This window comes from Canis lupus, chromosome 1 (genome assembly GCF_003254725.2).
Source record: "Canis lupus dingo isolate Sandy chromosome 1, ASM325472v2, whole genome shotgun sequence".
Classification (NCBI taxonomy): domain Eukaryota; kingdom Metazoa; phylum Chordata; class Mammalia; order Carnivora; family Canidae; genus Canis; species Canis lupus.
This window is the reverse complement of record NC_064243.1, coordinates 18,189,545-18,208,089: the sequence shown is the minus strand read 5'-3', so window position 1 is coordinate 18,208,089 and position 18,545 is coordinate 18,189,545. Positions and strand designations below refer to the sequence as shown.

The following is an 18,545-nucleotide window of genomic DNA, read 5'->3' as shown; positions in this document are numbered from 1 at the left end:
ATTAAAATTTTGGCTAATTGAGTCCCATCTCTTCCTTAAATTCTGATCACATGAACTGGCTAGAGGAATCCAATTAGAGCTCATTCACATTCTTACAAGTTTTTGTTTTTTTTTAAGATTTTATTTATTTGTGAGAGACAGAGAAAGAGGCAGAGACACAGGCAGAGGGAGAAGCAGGCTTCCCACAGGGAGCCCGATGTGGGACTCGATCCTGGGACCCCGGGATCACGCCCTGAGCCAAAGGCAGATGCTCAACCACTGAGCCAACCACGCATCCCCTTACAAGTATTTTTTATTTAAAGATACAGACCAAATATGCTATAAATGCCCCATTTCCATTGGTCATTTCACTTAATTGAAAAATAGGATATAATTTGATGTGTCCAAAAACTCACACAAAAGGTTACAAGATGTGACTAGAACCCACACCTAATTTTAAAAAAATTATTCCTTTCCATTACCACGTGTTTTTAGTAATACCTGCTAAATTCAGTAATATCTAACTTTGCATATTACATCATGAAAAATGAAAAGATTTAAAAACTGCAAAACGCATGAACCAATGTAACACTGAGATGTTCAGCTTTAGAAAAATTAAAGCCAGCAAACAGTTTTCATGTGTGTCCATTTATTGATTGCTGGGAATACAGCCTATTGAGAACACATGACATGCATTTGGGGCGAGAAATGTACCAAATCTGAAATGAAGCCATTCCTGCTAGGAGTTAATATGGTAGCACAGATTAGATCTAGAGTCACAGTGTGGGGAGACTCAAACGGCCACATACAGTTGTCATTAAGATTCCAGCTGCAAATTCTTTTGGAACTTATTTATTCTTAATTACTTAGACACTATCAGGAAAGCGAGAAGATCACTCTGCCTCTTTAACTTAAACTAAAGCAAGGAACAACAACAAAAAGAATTTGCTGTTATTTCAAATTGTTTAACGCAAAATCCTCATTTTTTACAGCTTCCTCCACATCAATTTGTATGTTTTAGAACTATAAGCAGCTCTACAGATTAGAAAAGATTAATAACCAATGCAAAACTGTCTTTGATTCCAGTATCAATGAATTATAGTGTTCTAATATCAGCAGATTTCTACACATTACCAGTTTTTCCTCAAGATCTTTGTTCTAACTCACTCATACAACAAAATCATATAAAGAATTCCAGTTACACTTAACAGGACGGAAAGATTAAGTTACTGGAATGTCTTAAACCATAATTAAAATCTCTTTAATTATATATGAGGCAAAAATTAAATCCCATAATTGGATAAAAGGATGATATGGACTTACAACTGTAGTGTAACATGGCATGTACATATTTCCCCCAAGCTTTGTGATGGATAGTGTTTCTTAAAATGAGAACACCGATGTCATTTGACAGTCACATGATTTTGACTGCTTTTTGTGGGAAAAAAAAGAGATGGATATACATACAGCAGTGGAATAAAAAAGGGAAGATTTTGGCTTTCGTTTTTTGTTTTTTAAGAGGCAGTCTGTTCCTTTCATAAACTATCTTCTTTCCTTAATGCTTCTGGAGGAATCAGTTATGGCTTGCAACGCTGGACAAATCTTGGGTATAAGCATACATCTCGGATGTGATACCTATTCAGAATCCAGGTCAAGAATCGTTCCAAGCCCAAGCCATATCCTCCATGAGGACATGTGCCATATTTTCTCTGTTTAAAAAAAAGAGAAAGAAGAATAGATGTTTAAAATTTTGTCTAAAATATTTAAAATTTTCTACTGTGAAATGAGTTAGTTTATTGTGGTTAAGAACTCAACCCTTAATGTATATGTTTTCAGGGGCACCTGGGTGCCTCAGTAGGCTAAATGTCTGCCTTAGGCTCACATCATGATCCCAGGGTCCTGGGATCCAGCCCCATGTCAGGCTCCCTGCCCAGCAGGGAGTCTGCTTCTCGCTCTGCACCAGCCCCCCTCAACCACTCATTCTCTTTCTCTCTCTTTCTTGCTCTCTCCCTGACTGAAATAAAAAAATAAATCTTTTTTTTTAAAAAAAATCTATTATGTGAGGTGTCTGGGTGGCTCAGTTGGTTGAGTGTCTGCCTTCAACTCAGGTCGTAATTGTCAGGTCCTGAGATTGGCCCCTCAGCAGGCTCTCTGCTCAGCCAGGGGCCTGCTTCTCCCTCTACCTGTCCCCCTGCTCGTGCTAGCAAATAAATAAATAAAAATCTTAAAAAAAAATCGATATGCTTTCATGAACCACATATATTGAAATGATTTTATATGAAAAATAAATCAGGGAATAGGTGTCACCCTGGAATGAAGTCTATGTCTCTATCAGAGGAAAATGCAAAATAGCACTAGATATTGGTAGGATCTAATAAAATTTTTTTTTAAAGATTTTACTTATTTATTCATGAGCGACACAGAGAGGGGCAGAGACACACGTAGAGGGAAAAGCAGACTCCCTGTGGGGAGCCTGATGCGGGACTTGATCCCAGGACCCCAGGATCAGGACCTGAGCCAAAGGCAGATGCTCAATTCCTGAGCCACCCAGGCATCCCTTAACAGCAAATTTTTAAAAACTCAGTAGCATTGAGCAACGCCAGCAGCTAAGTACTTTTCAAATGAAGTTAACATGTTATTAAGATAAAGAGAAAACTAGCAATAGTCACATGCCACATTATAACCATGAAACTGAATATACAGCTCATTCAAACTCCAAAGTCCCGCACTGAACTCTCTTTTAAAAATTCTAATTTATACAGATTATAATGAAAAAATTTTAAAGAGTGTTAAAAAAAAAACAAAACAGTTTTTACCTGATCTGTGTACCAGTAATAGGGAGTGGGGTCAATTCCTTCCCTTTTATAACCTGCCAGTATTTCCTCACTATCCCAGATACGCATTGAGCCTCCCACAATCTCACCAACATTGGGCATCAACACGTCAACCTTTAAAAACAAGTAAATAAAATGCAGTTACTACCAGGCTACCAGGCATGGCACAGCTCTAGTTTCAAGGAAAATCACAATTAAACTCTTAGCTAAAGGAGCACTATGGTTGGTTATATAATATTCAAATCTTCAAATCTTGTTATTTAACAGAGTATTAAATACTCTGTTAATACTTCTGACTGGTCAGAAGACAAAAGCCACTTCTTTAAATACTGCTGTTCTAGATGTATAATGAAATGGTTGCTGTGAGCTTTATCTTACTCCACTGGCAGCCCCCACCCCCTTTGAAAGCAAAATTACTGATACTATTTGAATCACAAACTGACAGATTCTGTAAGGCGGGAATCCTCGGGACAGCGTTGCATATAGAAGGACTTGATCTCTACAGGAAATCGACAGAGCAAGATGGGCTCATTAATGGAGTCCGTCATCAGTCTCTCAGGAGCTTCTGGGATGTCCTGAGGTTAAACAAGACTTCATTAACATTTACAACTGGAAGGCAACAAGACAGAAGCAGCTCTCACCCCTAGCAGCCCCTCATCTTATTAATGTAACAAAGCAGAGAATACACACCCATCCACAACCCATACATATGGGTGGAAGTAACAATTTCTTCCAAAAACAGTAAAGATATTTTTAAAACTCACAAGCAGTTATTAATTAAACCAAGGGCAAAAAGATCTACTTCCTTCTACAGTAGATCTCAGGGGCCTGCTGCTGAAGGAATGAAACCTCCCCCCCCCCAAAAAAACACTCAAGCCATTATCACCAGGGCTAGATACTGCGTAGCTATTTTTTTTTCAGTGGCCAGTTTTATCTAGCTCTGAAGCAAGCATGGTCCACTTGGTCCCATAAGGCATAAGATAATCAGTGAATGCTCCAGAACATCATTGATCTATGCACAGAATATGTTATTAATAACACCAATCTTTAAACTCTCCTGTTATCTGTACTTCTTTCTTGTTAGAGTAAATCATTATGGCTTCAATGATAGTAAGACAGATTCATAAGACAAATAACCAGTGTGCAATTTGTTAAGTGTAACCACCCCTGGAATACTTAGCTAAGAAATGTTAGATGATAATGAACCAAGTTATTCTGCTTCTATCTCAAAACATCCTTCAGTAAACCACACATACCTTCAACTGAAAACTGAAAACTGTTGTCCCAGTACAAACCGATTGAGAGAAGTTGACAAGACTCATTGATTTGTTTAATCGAGGAACCAAAATAGAGCTTAGCAATCACATGGCACAGCTGTCATCAAGCCCCAGTCCCCAGAGGACTGTGCTCTCTCAAGCAAAGGAAGGAAATGGGAGATGAACGGGATAGTTCTGGTCTCTTAGCTTTTATCTGCTTCACCTACTAGAGCAAGATCTAACTGGCAGAAAAAGTCTTACTACACATTCCAAAAAGTCAGAAGACCACTTATCTACTCTGGTATTCACACGTGCATGCAATGACATCAACACACAGTGTATGTGGACCTGCATCCAGGGCTTCCTGAACGGTGTACCCTGCTAAGAATTTATTTAGCTTTGGGTCCTCACAACTTTGCAAAGCCGACGTTACCTCCAAGGTGGAGATAAGAAAGCAGAAGGAGGGGTCACTGGCCTTCCATTATTCGGCAGTAAGGACACAGGTGGGAGCTAAGCTGCCCAGGGGGGCTTCTTACTCTGAAGATTGTGCTCCTTCTGCTCCATCACACTACTTTGCCAAATTTTAGGTAATGACAATTCTTAAATTTTTAATACAAAATTGTGTTATTTTACACCACCAAATGAATTTATGAGATGGTCAGAATAATTTATATAGGCCTAATATACTGTTTGTTCTCTCTGTAAATTCCTTCTAGAAATAAAAACTACAGTTAGCAGTAGTTGCTCCTATTTTACCTATAAAATGGATTTGCAAATACTATGTAAGAAATGGTTAAATGCACAGAGAAGAGGGCTTGAAAGTGCTAACAACCCACACTTCCAGATATATCCGCTCAGTGTATCTGGGACACGAGACCACCTTCCCCAGCAAGGTCTTCTCTCTAGGTTTTGCATTTTAACCAATAGCTATTTTATTCTTTGACTCTTCTCCATGTGAAGGAGTTTTAATACACTCCTTTGGGGGGAAGCATCCTTTTTGAAAGAACCAGATATTTTCTCCAGACCAATAAAATGAATATATACACATCAACATTCTGCATAGAATTTTCAAATGTACAGCTTTCTGAAGCATCCTGCCAGCCCAGAGAATTGCCACTAGAGTAAGTCAAGAGCATGGATTGATCGTGGAAGAAGAAAAAGGTAAAAGACGAGCTGTGAAGGCTAACACAGAGCTAATATTTACCGAACACTACAGAAACGTACTGTTCTGAGGCTGACTACGTCTATTGACTCAGTGAATCCTCAGACAACCCCAAGGAGGAGGTTCTGATGTTACCATTTATTTGACAATAAGCAGCTTCCTCCTGCATTACCAGTTCATTAACCAAAGTAGCAACCCACTTAATAAGCACAATGCTACCCTGGAAACAACAAGCAATGCATACCTCTCCAAATTCATAGAAGGTTCCATCTTCTTTCTTTATATTGTGTTCTTTCAGCCACACAATAGCATCTGAATAGTTCATCCGCTTAAAAGGTCGTTTGGGAGGCTTGAAGTTCTACAATAGAAAGAAAAAAATGTATATAAAGAAACCGTAACACTAAAATTTCCATTTTAAGGAAAACTATTCGTCATTACTATAAAATGCTTTTCAAAAAAATAATAAATAAAATAAATAAAATGTTATTTCAGTCTAGAACACAAACAGGACATTCCTAAAAATGGAAAGTATACATGACCTCTTCCTATGTAAATTAAAATATAAAATTATTGGCAATGACTGGTGTCAAATTTTACTCTTAAAAATGAGTAAAGGTGGTCAAAAGGTACAAACTTCCAGTTATAAAATAAGCCAATTGTAAGGAATATAATGTGCAGCAAGGTGACTACAGCTAACAATACTCTAAGAATTTGAAAGCTGCTAAGATAGTAGATCTTAGGAGGGTGCATTTAAGAAAGAACAAATATATCAATGTCGGGTAATGGAGTTTTTTTTTTTTTTTTTTTTTAAGTATATGTGCTGCTGAAGCAAGTACGGATTTTTTTTTTTAAAGATTTTATTTATTTATTCATAAGAGACACAGAGAGAGGCAGAGACACAGGCAGAGGGAGAAGCAGGCTCCCTGCAGGAGCCCGATGTGGGACTCGATCCCAAGACCCCAGGATCATGCCCTAAGCCAAAGGCAGATGGTCAACCGCTGAGCCACCCAGGTGTCCCTAGTAATGATGTTAACTAGACTTATTATGATAATCATTTCATAATATATACAATCATCAAATCATTATGCTGTATACCTGAAACATGCTACTATATATCCATTTTATTTAAAAAATCAAAATGTGTATGTACACACATACATATATATATGCACGTATATATATTAGTTCCTTATTTCAAAACTTGTCAAGCTACTAAATCTACAAAAATTGAGGGTGAAGACATCATTTCCTTCCAAAAAAAAAAAAAATCATGATTTTGCATTTCCATAAAACAGTACACCTACCGGGTTGAGGTCACGCACTATGCTTCCTGCAGGTGATTTCAAGACTCTATCCACCACGTCACAAACCAAGTCCTCCAATCGGTTCAGAAGCTCCTCAAAGGTCAGGAAAGGGCACTCTGCTTCCACATGAGTGTATCTGAAGAACAGGACACTAGCTGGGAGGCACTCTACTTTTCCACCAAGTTTCTCTCAAGCAAGGATTTTAACATTGCAAAACTGCCCAGAAATGTAAAATTGCAGCGCCGCCAACCAACTCCCAAGTCGGCAAATTAGTTTTACAGCCCCTACCTTTCCCTCTTGAATAGTCATTTCTTGTTTATTCCTTAACACATGAAGGATCAAGGCAAGTGAAATAAGAGACCATTGCTCCCTAGGAGGCAAGACTTCATACACGGCCTTCATTAATTTGTTCAACTGCCCTCCCTCTACATGCCTTCTTAGTATACCAAGTTTTTTTTTTTTTAAATGTAGTCATCATCTGTCTACATAAAGATTGCTTCTCTAAGCATATTTTCTTAAAAATTATTTTTTTAATAAAAATAAGAAGACAATTCCATACTCAGCCAGGTGCCTTCGTGTTCTAGATTGTTCTGCCCTGTATGACTGTGCGATACAAAACACATCTCCCAGAGCTGGAATGCAGGTCTCCAGGTACAGCTGCGAGGACTGAGTCAAAAATGCCTCTTCCCCAAAATAGTCAAGCTTGAAGAGTGTAGCACCTCCTTCTACTTGTGTTTGCACTAACGTTGGAGGAGTAACCTGTTCAAATGCAGAGGAGGAGTAAACAAAGGCCAATTGTGAGGGCCACTATTCCAGTTTAAAAATGCCAGAAGGTATCAACCGTTTGCAAATGATGATGGATATACACTTACTTCATAGTACCCCCTATCAAAGAAGTGATCTCTAAAGCACCGGGTGACCACAGAACGTGCTTTCAGGATCTTGGACATGTTTTCTCCCCGGATCATCATGTGTCGGTTGTTGAGCTGGACATCCACGTCGGACTCCTCGTTAATCAAGTTATCAGCTCCTCCAGCAGGGGCAAGCCCAATCAGTTCCCAGAAGTCACAGCTCAGCTCATGGCCCCCGGGGGCCTACATTTTACAAGGCGGGAGAAGGCAGCGGGGAGAAAGGAGGAGACAAAAAAACTAACATTACTGGAGATTCTAATTTATGTCAAACTTGTTGGTAAGTTATTTTTAGACTTGACCATTATTAGCCTACCCTTTGAAACACTAAGCCCCAAAAATCCGATTTGGTATTTAATCTTCCTTTCAGAGTAAATGCACACAAATTTTTAAACAAAAGAAAAGCACAGACTAGAAAATAAATGATAATCTCACAAATTGGAGTAACTACTAACCACGGTTATCATTCCATGTATCTTCCTAGTCTTTGCCTGATAATTTAAAATGACATTTTATTGACACTGAAAATCCTTAAATGCAAAGGTTTTACTGAAAGTTGTTTCTCTTTGGAACAGATATATGAGAGAAATTCAAATTCTCCCAGTAATTCCATTAAAGCAATTCATTTTAGAGGCTACACAGCACAGAATATACAATTATCTTGGTGCCAAACCCTGGATAGCAAGTAACACATTGTGACAACTAAATTTTGCAAATCACATTACTTCCGTGAACTTGAATCAGATATTCATACTTAATGTAGGTTCCTTTCCATGAATTCTGGGAGACTCTCCAATGTTGGTATTTCTAATCTATTAGGAAGACTCTAAGGGCTCCCTCTGGTGGTTAATATGTCACATTTGTTTTTCTTTCCCAGCCAACAAATATAACCACAGTAATTATTTGAACAGTAATTACCAACAAGTAACTGTTGGCTAGAAAAGAAACAGCTCTCTGAATATCAGAATTATATTTACCTTTTTCTAAAAGAGACTTTCAAATTCTATTCAGAAAATTTCAGATTTAGATTACACTTCTCTCCTGAAATTTTTTGGATAGATTGTTTTACTTCAATTTACTGGCTGAAAAATGATTCATGCATTCACAGCAAAGCGGCTATACTATGGCCCATGAAGATTACTTGAGGAATTCCATAAGGTTGGAAATCTCTGAATTTGTATCATATGAGTTGTACAGTGTACATTTTTTCCACTGGAAAAGGCATACTAAACTTAGCAATTATATCACATCTGTGTATTAATTTGCCAAATACCAGAAGTTTAAATAAAAACACTGGAGAACAAAGAAACATTTACCCAGTAAGAAATTCAACCTACTAAAAAAAAAAAAAAAAAAAAAAAAAAAAAAAAGAATTTCAACCTACTTACCTGCTTGCCCTTTGGGGTCAGATTTAGAGTCCCGTACACTGCAACACTGCTCTCAGTGGCCAAGACAACTCCATTGTAACACTGACACTATAAAAAGATTAAAGTTCAGATTTACTTACATTGACATTAAAAATGTATGTTCTGCTGTACAGAAAGCTAAGTGGATTACTTACATGCAAGTTCCCTGGTATAAAACTAGTAAAACAAGATAGCCATCAATTTTTTAGTATTAATAAAGAATAGCTACTTTTGGGATCCCTGGGTGGCGCAGCAGTTTGGCGCCTGCCTTTGGCCCAGGGCGCGATCCTGGAGACCCGGGATCGAATCCCACGTCGGGCTCCCGGTGCATGGAGCCTGCTTCTCCCTCTGCCTGTGTCTCTGCCTCTCTCTCTCTCTCTCTCTCTGTGACTATCATGAATAAATAAATAAAAATTAAAAAAAAAAAAAAAAAAAGAATAGCTACTTTTGTGGAAGAAGGATTCATCAACAGAAAAATATGTATGTAAACAGATATTTTACGTAAATACATATGCAAAAATTACAGTAGCCCACATCTCTTAAAAATATCTGAGCAGCTCATTTTATTTTAAAATTTAGACAGTTGGGCAGCCCGGGTGGCTCAGCGGTTTAGCACTGCCTTCAACCCAGGGCCTGATCCTGGAGACCTGGATCAAGTCCCACGTAGGGCTCCCCGCATGGAGCCTACTTTTCCCTCTGTCTCTCTGTGTCTCTCATGAATAAATGAATAAAAATCTTTAAAAAAATAAAAATAAAATAAAATTCAGACGGTTAGGGTAGCCCGTGGCTCAGCGGTTTAGCGCCATCTTCAGCCCAGGGGCCTGATCCTGGAGACCTGGGATAGAGTCCCACGTCGGGCTCCCTGCATGGAGCCTGCCTCTCCCTCTGCCTGTCTCTGCTTCTCTCTCTCCATGTCTCTCATGAATAAATAAATAAAATATTTAAAAAATAAAATAAAATTCAGACGGTTAAAAAAAAATCAGACAGTTAAAATAATAAACCATCCACCTAGACTATGATCCTCAACACTTGCTAAAATCATTAGGATTAAAGTCATGAGTAACTTTATAATGGAGGGACCACTTATCGGCACTTTAACCGACTATCAAAAAATCATAAGAAAAAGAAAAGAGAACATTATGTGGCCTTGATGTGAGGCAATGAGAAGTACATAGCTTTGCCCAGGAAGTAGTTGTGCCAAAAAAATCAAACCAAACTAAATTAAAAAACAAACAAACAAACAAACAAAAAAAAAACCCCAAACCTGAATTTGATAAGCTTATAAGAAATACAGAGGATAGAGGAATGTGTTAGATGACCCCTCAGCATGCAACCACGGAAGTAGCTATTCTTTTTTTTTTTTAAAGATTTTATTCATCCATTCATGAGAGACACACACACACACACAGAGAGAGAGAGAGAGAGGCAGAGACACAGGCAGAGGGAGAAGCAGGCTCCACGCAGGGAGCCCGATGCGGGACTTGATCCTGGGTCCTCAGGATCATGCCCCGGGCTGAAGGCAGGCGCCAAACCGCTGAGCCACCCTGGGATCCCCACGAAGTAGCTATTCTTTATTTGATACCCTGGAATGGAGGAGTCCCAATGGACAACCAACTAGGTTTTTTCATACAAATTGCTATGGGGGGGTGGGCGGGAGGGAGTGGAAAAAAGACGTAGCAGCTCAATGCCATAATGCAGATCTGGTTTGGGTTCTCATTCAAACCAAACAACTGTAAAAAGACATGATGAATAAAGTGGGAGAATCTGACTGGATACTTGGAGGAGCTGTCTTCATCTGCGGAGAGTGTGATTCACATGGGCATGGTTATATTAAAGCTATTTTTTCTTGGAGATGCATATGTAAGTATATTTATACGAGATGATATGATGTCTAGAGGGTCAAAGCGGTGAGCAGTCAAACAGAATTGGCCAGTACATCAGCTGTTACTTGTTAGGGACTTGATGTTTTTATCCCTTCAAAATCCTTCTGTTGAAATCCTATGCCCCACTGTGCCCATATGAGGAAGTGGGCCCCTGGAGAGGTGATTAGGATGAGATGAGGTGGTGGGATTAGTGCCTTTAATAAGAGGTACGAGGGGTTGCTCCCCCTCTCTGCCCTCTGCCATGAGAATATGCTCTAGGAAGCTGGCAGTGTGCAGCCTGGAAGAGGACCCTCACCAGAACATGACCATGCGGACACTCTGCGCTCGACTTCTGGCCTGGAGAACCATGAAAGATAAACGTTCTGTTGTTTACAAGCCACCCAGTCTATGGTACTTTATTATAGCAGCTAAAACTAAGACCTCACCGAAGCTGGGTGATGAGCACACAAGGTTTCTTTATATTGAATAATTTGGGGATTAGGGATGACCATCTAAAATCCATGCATAACTTGAGTCTCCCACAACTTAATAGCCTAGTTAACATATATTTCATACATTATGTGTATTATACTATATTCTTAAAGTAAGCTAGAGAAAAGCAAACGTTATTAAGAAAGCCACAACAAAGACAGAATTCACGTACAGTACTGTAAAAACAATCCCCACACAAGCAGACCCATGTAGCTCAAGCCCATGTTGCTCAAGGGTCAACTTGCACCGTTCTATTTTTTACGTGTTGGAAATTTTCTATAGTAACAGTTTAAAGTATATATACAGATCCTAAAGTTCCCAAAACTAACAATAAAGGAACTTGGGGGGGGGGGGGGGAGGAACTTTCAGCTACAGGTAAGAAAAAATATTTACCAAATCATCTGACAAGACACACTGAAGATAGCCTGTACCATCCCGCAACACCAGAAACATTAAATTCTTTCCTAAAAATGAGAAAGAAAAATTTAGCCTGACTGTTCTCAAGGCACTTACAGTACTTTCTCATAATTTAATCTTGTAACAGGTAACTCCACAGTTAGATGTTAAGAGTTCAAACCTCCCTGAGTGACCCCTTCCTCTCGAGTGACCATCAGAAACATTACTACTCAGTATCTGTAGATACTTCCAAATCCTGTGTGAGCTTCATGGTCCATATGATAATGGGGAAGCAAAACCATTATTAACATGAGACGAGGGATTACATCTCATCCACCACTGAATCCTCTGCAATGCCTAGCATAGTACTGTGAGCTCAGTGGGAGATGCATAAATATTGCTGCACAGAATCACTTTTTATTTATGCCCCATCTCTTTTTATGAAGGATGTGATAACTACATACAATAAAATACAGGTAATAAAAATAGTAAGAGAAAGCAAAAATTCAGGACTGAGAGAAACAGAATACAAACACACTAATTATAAAAGCCAACACCACTGCCATAAATAAATCAGATTTGACTCTGCACTTCCTGTAATACATCCCCTGCTTTTCATTAAATAATTAAATTCAACTAGACAAATATTTACTGGATACTCCTGATTTCTGTGATTGCTTACAGTTAAATATTTTAATAATTCTTTAAACCTATAATAGTCATATAAGAACAAATTTAGGATATAATCCACTATCTTCTTTTAAAAACTAGCATCGCAAACGAAAATATTCCCCACCCAAGTAAATGTTTTTATGTCCTTCATCTAGCCCAGGGATGTTTAAAATTAGAGAGAGAAAAGAAAAGCTATACCATTTACCTTGCCTACGCAGCCTGTGGACCCAGCCAAACACCTTTACTCTTTGGCCTCTGTACTCTTCTAGTGCATGAATCTTCACCTGTGAAATTGAAATCATTGAAATGAAAACAAGTGACCAATCACGTAATTTATCACATACCAACTTCTCCACTAATACTAGATGGATGGTAGTTAAGTGTTAAAAATTTACAAATGATGCAAAACTGCAGTCTTCTACAAAGGTTTACCATATTGGAGGGGTTAAAAAAAACCAAACAAGTCTTCTTTCTCTTACTGCAAAACTGATGATACTGAGAACCATCTGGAATTTCAGATACTGCTATATAAAATCAATGAATAAACAAATTCATAATAGCAAAAACACGATTCTGCTCAGAGCCCTTCGACCCTCACAGTCCCTCCCGACACCATATGGTAGAAGCTAACCAAGGCTAGCTATTGGATTGGAGGAGTAAGGACACGGGAGAGGAGTACAGGACGGGGAGGGTGAAGGCAGCTAAGACAACTTCATCACTAAGGACACAGGAAAAAGATGACAATATATCAGCAGTAAGAACTATTTGAAATCTAAGCATGGGGCACCTGGGTGGCTCAGTAGGTTAGGTGTCTGCCTTTGGCTCAGATCATGATCCTAGGGTCCTGGGATCGAGACCTACAGTGGGTTCCCCGCTCAGCGAGGAGTCTGTTTCTCCCTCTCCTTCTGCCCCTCCTCCCCAGCTCGTGCTCTCTTTTTCTCTCAAATAAATAAAATCTTAAAAACAAACAAACAAACAACTAAGCATGTCCACTCGCAGCCCAGCATCTGTTCTAGAAAAAATACAGTGGAATCCAATTCACAAAGCCACAAAACATTTTATCTTTTTTTTAAAAAAATCATGAAAATCATGGATTTTGACCTCTTCATTTTACGGTGAGGAAATGGACAGATAGAGAGGGAGGACACTTAACTTTTAGGCAGGACAGGAATCACTCAACACCTCATTATTAAACTCTTTAATAAAATAAACCCCTGAAAGGACTAGCCTCATGGGATGCCTGGGTGGCTCAGCAGTTGAGCACCTGCCTTCAGCCCAGGGCCTGGTCCTGGAGTCCCGGGATCAAGTCCCACATCAGGCTCCCTGCATGGAGCCTGCTTCTCCCTCTGCCTATTTCTTTGCCACTCTCTCTGGTCTTTCATGAGTAAATAAATAAAATCTTAAAAAAAAAAAAAAGAACCAGCCTCATAACTCTAAAATGTTATTTGTCTCTATCCCTTCTAAAAGAAAAAGCAGGGAGAACAGTGCGAAGGTGCAAGCCACACGGCACGGCCCTCAAATACAGAACTGACAGTCCAACGGGGCACATCTGCGATATTTGGGGCAGTATGTAGTATCACACTCACACATTTTGGCTCTGGGAGACTTGGATCATTTTTAATGGTAATCTTCTTTGCTTCTTCCAGGTTCTTTTCTCTTCGCAAATTATCTTCTGCCTAATTTTAACAATAAAGCAACGTGTTAACGTGGTTTCTAGTATTCTATCTTAAAAAACATTCCACAATGGCAAAGTCATTGCTCACCTCTTTCTTTTCCCGGGATTCACTCTTCATTTGTTCCCTATGCCACATTTTTTTTATGTTCTTCATCTGTGATTTAGAAATAACATCCCACCTCTAGAGAAAAAAACAGGTGTTTAATTTTTTTCAAGAAACTATGTTCTGATGAAAATTTATTTACAAAATATAATTCTGTAGAGTTTTTGACTCATCCTACCTCATTTTCTTTCTGGGAATCTATGTAAATGGTGGGAAACGGTTCTTTTCCCACTGTCATCAAAGCCTTGGGTAGGAAGGGAGAAAGAGAAAATTTAACATTGTACAGTATTTGAAATCAAAAGAACATCCCAATTATGAGGGAACTTTAACCACCTAGAACGTATCAAGAGGCAAGAAGAAAAACATACTGACCCCAACAGCCAAAAGTGGATGTTGAAAAAATGACTGTTTGGACATACTAAGAATATTTTGCTTAAAGTAAAAGCCCTCAGGTCTTTTCACAAACAATTCTAGCAAGTGCAGCTACACAATACAGTTGATCCCTGAACACGGGTTTAAACTGCGTGGGTCCACTTACACACAGATTTTTTCCCCCCATGGATATATTACAGTGCTATAAAGGTATTTTCTCTTTCTTATAATTTTTAACATTCACTGTTTTCTAATTAACTTTTTTGTAAAAATATAGCATAGAATACATACAACATTCAGAATATGTGTTGACTGCTTATGTTACTGGTATGTTATTAGGAAGTCAGAAGCCATACACAGATTTTTGACTCTGCAGGGGTCAGTGCCTCTAATCCTGTGTTGTTCAAGGGCCAACTGTATACAGTTTCCCAAGACAAGCACTAGAAGCAATAGATGTTAAGTGACTGTGGGAACAGTAGAAGCCAATTACAGATCTCATCTAAATGGTTAATCTTCACTATGAAATCAGGGAAGTTGTTTCTGAAACTCTTTCAGAAACAAAAATAATGGTTAAGAACATAAAAGGCTAAGCATCATTTAATTTGAAAAATTCCTGTATCTAGAATACCTCTCTTCATAAATCAGAGAACATGGCAGGTACTGCTGTGCCACATATACCATACAGTTTGCATTACTTGATTAAGTCAGCCAAGAACCCTAACAGTTGTAGGATCTGAAGCTTACGGAAACTAAAGGTCTAGTTTCTGGACCTGGAAAATACTTTTCACTTGTTTTAACACTAATGCCAATTCAATGATCACTGCAGAGGAGGGAACCTGGATCTTTTAAACACATCTAAGAGAGTTCTTCTTTTTAATAATTAGGCTTTGGACAGATGTTTATAAATCATTAGGAATTTGCTCCTGACACACTCTATTGATCTCTCCTTTTTTATCACTGAAATTTAAAGTTTCAAGCCAAACTGTAATTCCCTAAGTCAGAATGGCACACATTTACTAATAGTGACATTCTGCAAACATTCACCTACCAGTGTTGTCAGTTCTCAACTGGAAATGAGAGGGAGAGGAAAAAGGTAAGACCCAGCTTCCCCTAGTCCCACTAAGTTCATGACCAGATTTCTTCCAAACGGACTCCTAAGGGGCCTCTTAGTGAATTTAGCACTGGAATCCAGATGTGATCCTGAGCCTTGACCTGAGTCTTGAGACTCAATGACCTAATTGGGATCAGTGCAGTAAGAATGGACCCATTTTTCAGAGCAGACACTTGTAACTTGTGAGCCCGGAGCTTAAACATAGAATGCTAATTTACTAATATACTATTGTTTCTCAGGATCTAAAATTCTCAAGTGAGTTTAGCCTATCGTCTCTTAGCATAGTAAGAAAGGAAATATGACACCTTTTAAAAGTGCTCGAATATAAGTTTAGACTTGTTCATCCAATACTCTTAAAGCTACATAGCTGTATACGTTCCTCATTTTTGCTTTCCTGAAAATACTCTTCAAAATCTAGTCCTTGAAATAAAGTTACTGACAAGCCAAATAACAATAGACACGAGTCACTAATACATGTAGTCATTTTCCTAATGAGAAGAGACACTACCTTTAGGCCTGTTTTAAAAGGCTTCTCCTTGGTTCCATCACCTGTAGCATCATTTCCCTCTCGATCCGAGACATACAGCTCTGCTGTTTTACAAAAGGAGAATAAGTTACTCGTTTGGACAGTAATTATTAGTCACTTCACACTGCAACTACTTCATTCACTGTTTATCTTTTATTTTTCTTTTTAAGATTTTATTTATTTACTCATGAGAGACACAGAGAGAGAGAGAGGCAGAGACACAGGCAGAGGGAGAAGCAGGCCCCATGTAGGGAGCCTGACGTGGGACTCAATCCCGGGTCGCCAGGACCATGCCCTGGGCCAAAGGCAGGTGCTAAACCACTGAGCCACCCAGGGATCCCCAACTCTTTATCTTTGTGAATAGAACACACATCTGATTAGTAAAAATGACCACAGTACAAAAGAAATCATAATTACTTTCCCACACCTCTATTTTAGTGACATCTATCAAGCGACATGTATCACATAAAAATACTGTAGTTACAAACTCAGCTTTTCAAGATAACCTTGATGATTTTAATTTGTGATACTGTTTGTATATCTGCTTGATAAGGGCTCTGAAGTTGGCCAGACCAGACTGCAATGTTGGATGTCCTTGTACCTTAAAAGCCAGGTTGACCCTAGGGAATTCACTTAACCTGTCGTTACTGTACAAAATGAGTGGGGGAGGGAAAAAAACTATACCCGTCTTGAAGGGTGGTACTGAGGTCGAGGTAAAATAACACATACAAACTAGATATCCCAGTGAGAGTGCGCTGATGCCAAATAAACATCAGGTCTTTCTGATCTCTACTTTTTTTTTCCTAAAAAAAAGATCTTATTTATTTATTCATGAGAGACAGAGAGAGAGAGAGAGAGAGAGAGAGGCAGAGACACAGGCAGAGGGAGAAGCAGGCTCCACGCAGGAGCCCGACGTGGGACTCGATCCCAGGACCCGGGGTCACGCCCTGGGCCGACCGCAGTCGCTCAACCGCTGAGCCACCTGCAAACATTCTGCAAACATTCACCAACCATTGAAGGTAGGTGAAGGGGTTCCCTTCATTTCCTTTAAAGATCAGAAGGAAGGGCAGCCCGGCTGGCTCAGCGGTTGAGCACCTGCCTTGGGCCCAGGGCGTGACCCCGGAGACCCAGGATGGAGTCCCACATCAGGCTCCCTGCATGGAGCCTACTTCTCCCTCTGCCTGTGTCTCTGCCTCTCTGTGCATCTCATGAGTAAATAAATAAGATCTTTAAAAAATAAAAATAAAAAAAATAAGCTCTGGGCCTGGCAAACCGCAGAAGGCCTCGCGCCTACTGTGAACAGTGACATCAATCTGGGGCCCCTCTCCCTTTGCAGCCGCAGCAGGCGGCCTCCCCGGAAGCCTCCGTGGACACGAGCATGTGTGGGAGCGGGTCCTCCGCGGACGGCCGCTCGGAAGAGGTGACGTGTCTGGGGGACACTCTGACGTCACGTCGCGGCCGGCGCGGCCGGCAGCCCAGGCCGGGGCCGGGGACCGGGCGGCGCACAGCGAGGGGCCCCTCCCCTCCATTCCCCTCTCCCTCCCCCCTCCCCCGCCAATGTTTCCCCATAACCAGCGGGGGGACCCCCCCCCCCCCGGGGGCCAGGCGGCCGGCCGCAGCTCGGCTCCCGCCCCGCGTCGCGCCCCCACAGCCCGGGGTCCCCGAGCCTCGCTCACCGAGTACCATCCCCGCGGTAGGCCCGGTCGCCTCCAAGGACATCGTCCGCCACACTCTGCCGCCTTGTCACCGCAACGTGCACCGGCGGCTTCCTCGACTAGGACGTTGCATCAGAACGTCATGCATCGGTCGCCCCAGTGAGTCACCCGAGCGCCGCCGCGCCATTGGTCACAAGAGGACGCGACAGGCGGGCAGGCGTCGCCGCTGCCGCCATCTTTGCGCCGGGCAGAGGCAACTTCCGGGTCTGGCGCCCCGCCCCCCACGCCCCCCGGGCTGCCTGGCCGCCTACGCCGGGAGGGGCTGCGCGCTGCTCCGCGCTCCCTGCTGAAAGCTTCGGTTCCGCCCCAGCTGTCGGTGCCCTGGCGCCTTTTTGGAAACCAGATGAAAAATTTCCTTCCAGGGACGCGTGGATGGCTCAGCGATCTGCTTGGAGCTCAGGGCGTGATGCTGGGGTCCTGCGATCGAGTCCCGAGTGGGGCTCCTTGCAGGGAGCCTGCTGCTCCCTCTGCCTGTGACTCTGCCTCTCTCTGTGTCTCCCATGAATAAATAAATAAAATCTTTTTTAAAAAGTTCATTCCACATCCCCCAGTGTTGGAACGCTGTTGGAATTAATGTCCTCATTAAATGTATTAAGCAACAACCACAAGGGGTGGGGGTGGGGGTGGGGGTTCGGGGCACGGGGATAGGCCTATCTCACCTGCAGTGCCTGTTCTGAACCGTGAAGGTGATTTAACTTCGTAACTTAAATGTATGAGCGTGCAGTGCTTCTGTATTGAGCATTTGGATTATTAGTATTTTTATTTAAAGTTC

The 18,545-nt window shown here is 40.8% G+C and overlaps 1 protein-coding gene across 2 annotated transcripts; it reads right to left on the bottom strand.

The window, feature by feature from the left end:
• Positions 1–611: 611 nt before the first annotated feature.
• On the bottom strand, positions 612–17,894 carry NARS1 (asparaginyl-tRNA synthetase 1). 2 transcript variants are annotated; one of them, XM_025422164.3, is made up of 15 exons: positions 17,735–17,894; positions 16,041–16,123; positions 14,228–14,293; positions 14,035–14,127; positions 13,858–13,947; positions 12,477–12,555; positions 11,597–11,667; positions 8,832–8,918; positions 7,408–7,629; positions 7,095–7,294; positions 6,536–6,671; positions 5,476–5,589; positions 3,257–3,388; positions 2,796–2,927; positions 612–1,688 (listed from the first exon to the last, which is right to left on the bottom strand). In XM_025422164.3, the coding sequence occupies exons 1-15, from the start codon at positions 17,775–17,777 to the stop codon at positions 1,557–1,559; spliced, it is 1,680 nt and encodes a 559-aa protein (XP_025277949.3). In that variant the 5' UTR covers positions 17,778–17,894; the 3' UTR covers positions 612–1,556. The 2 variants fall into 2 exon arrangements, with proteins under 2 accessions (XP_025277949.3, XP_025277950.3); XM_025422165.3 differs by having other exon boundaries at positions 16,041–16,120; positions 17,735–17,881.
• Between the last annotated feature and the right edge of the window lie 651 nt (positions 17,895–18,545).

What these genes read in the sequence shown, in the direction of transcription:
- NARS1 (XM_025422164.3), bottom strand. Translation starts at nt 17,777, where the DNA reads ATGTCCTTGGAGGCGACCGGGCCTACCGCGGGGATGGTACTCG. An exon ending in TGACCCCAAAGGGCAAGCAG is followed by an intron (nt 7,630 to 8,831) that starts GTAAGTAGGTTG and finishes TGTAAAATGTAG; the next exon opens with GCCCCCGGGGGCCATGAGCT. An exon ending in TAGTGCGTGACCTCAACCCG is followed by an intron (nt 5,590 to 6,535) that starts GTAGGTGTACTG and finishes TTTCTATTGTAG; the next exon opens with AACTTCAAGCCTCCCAAACG.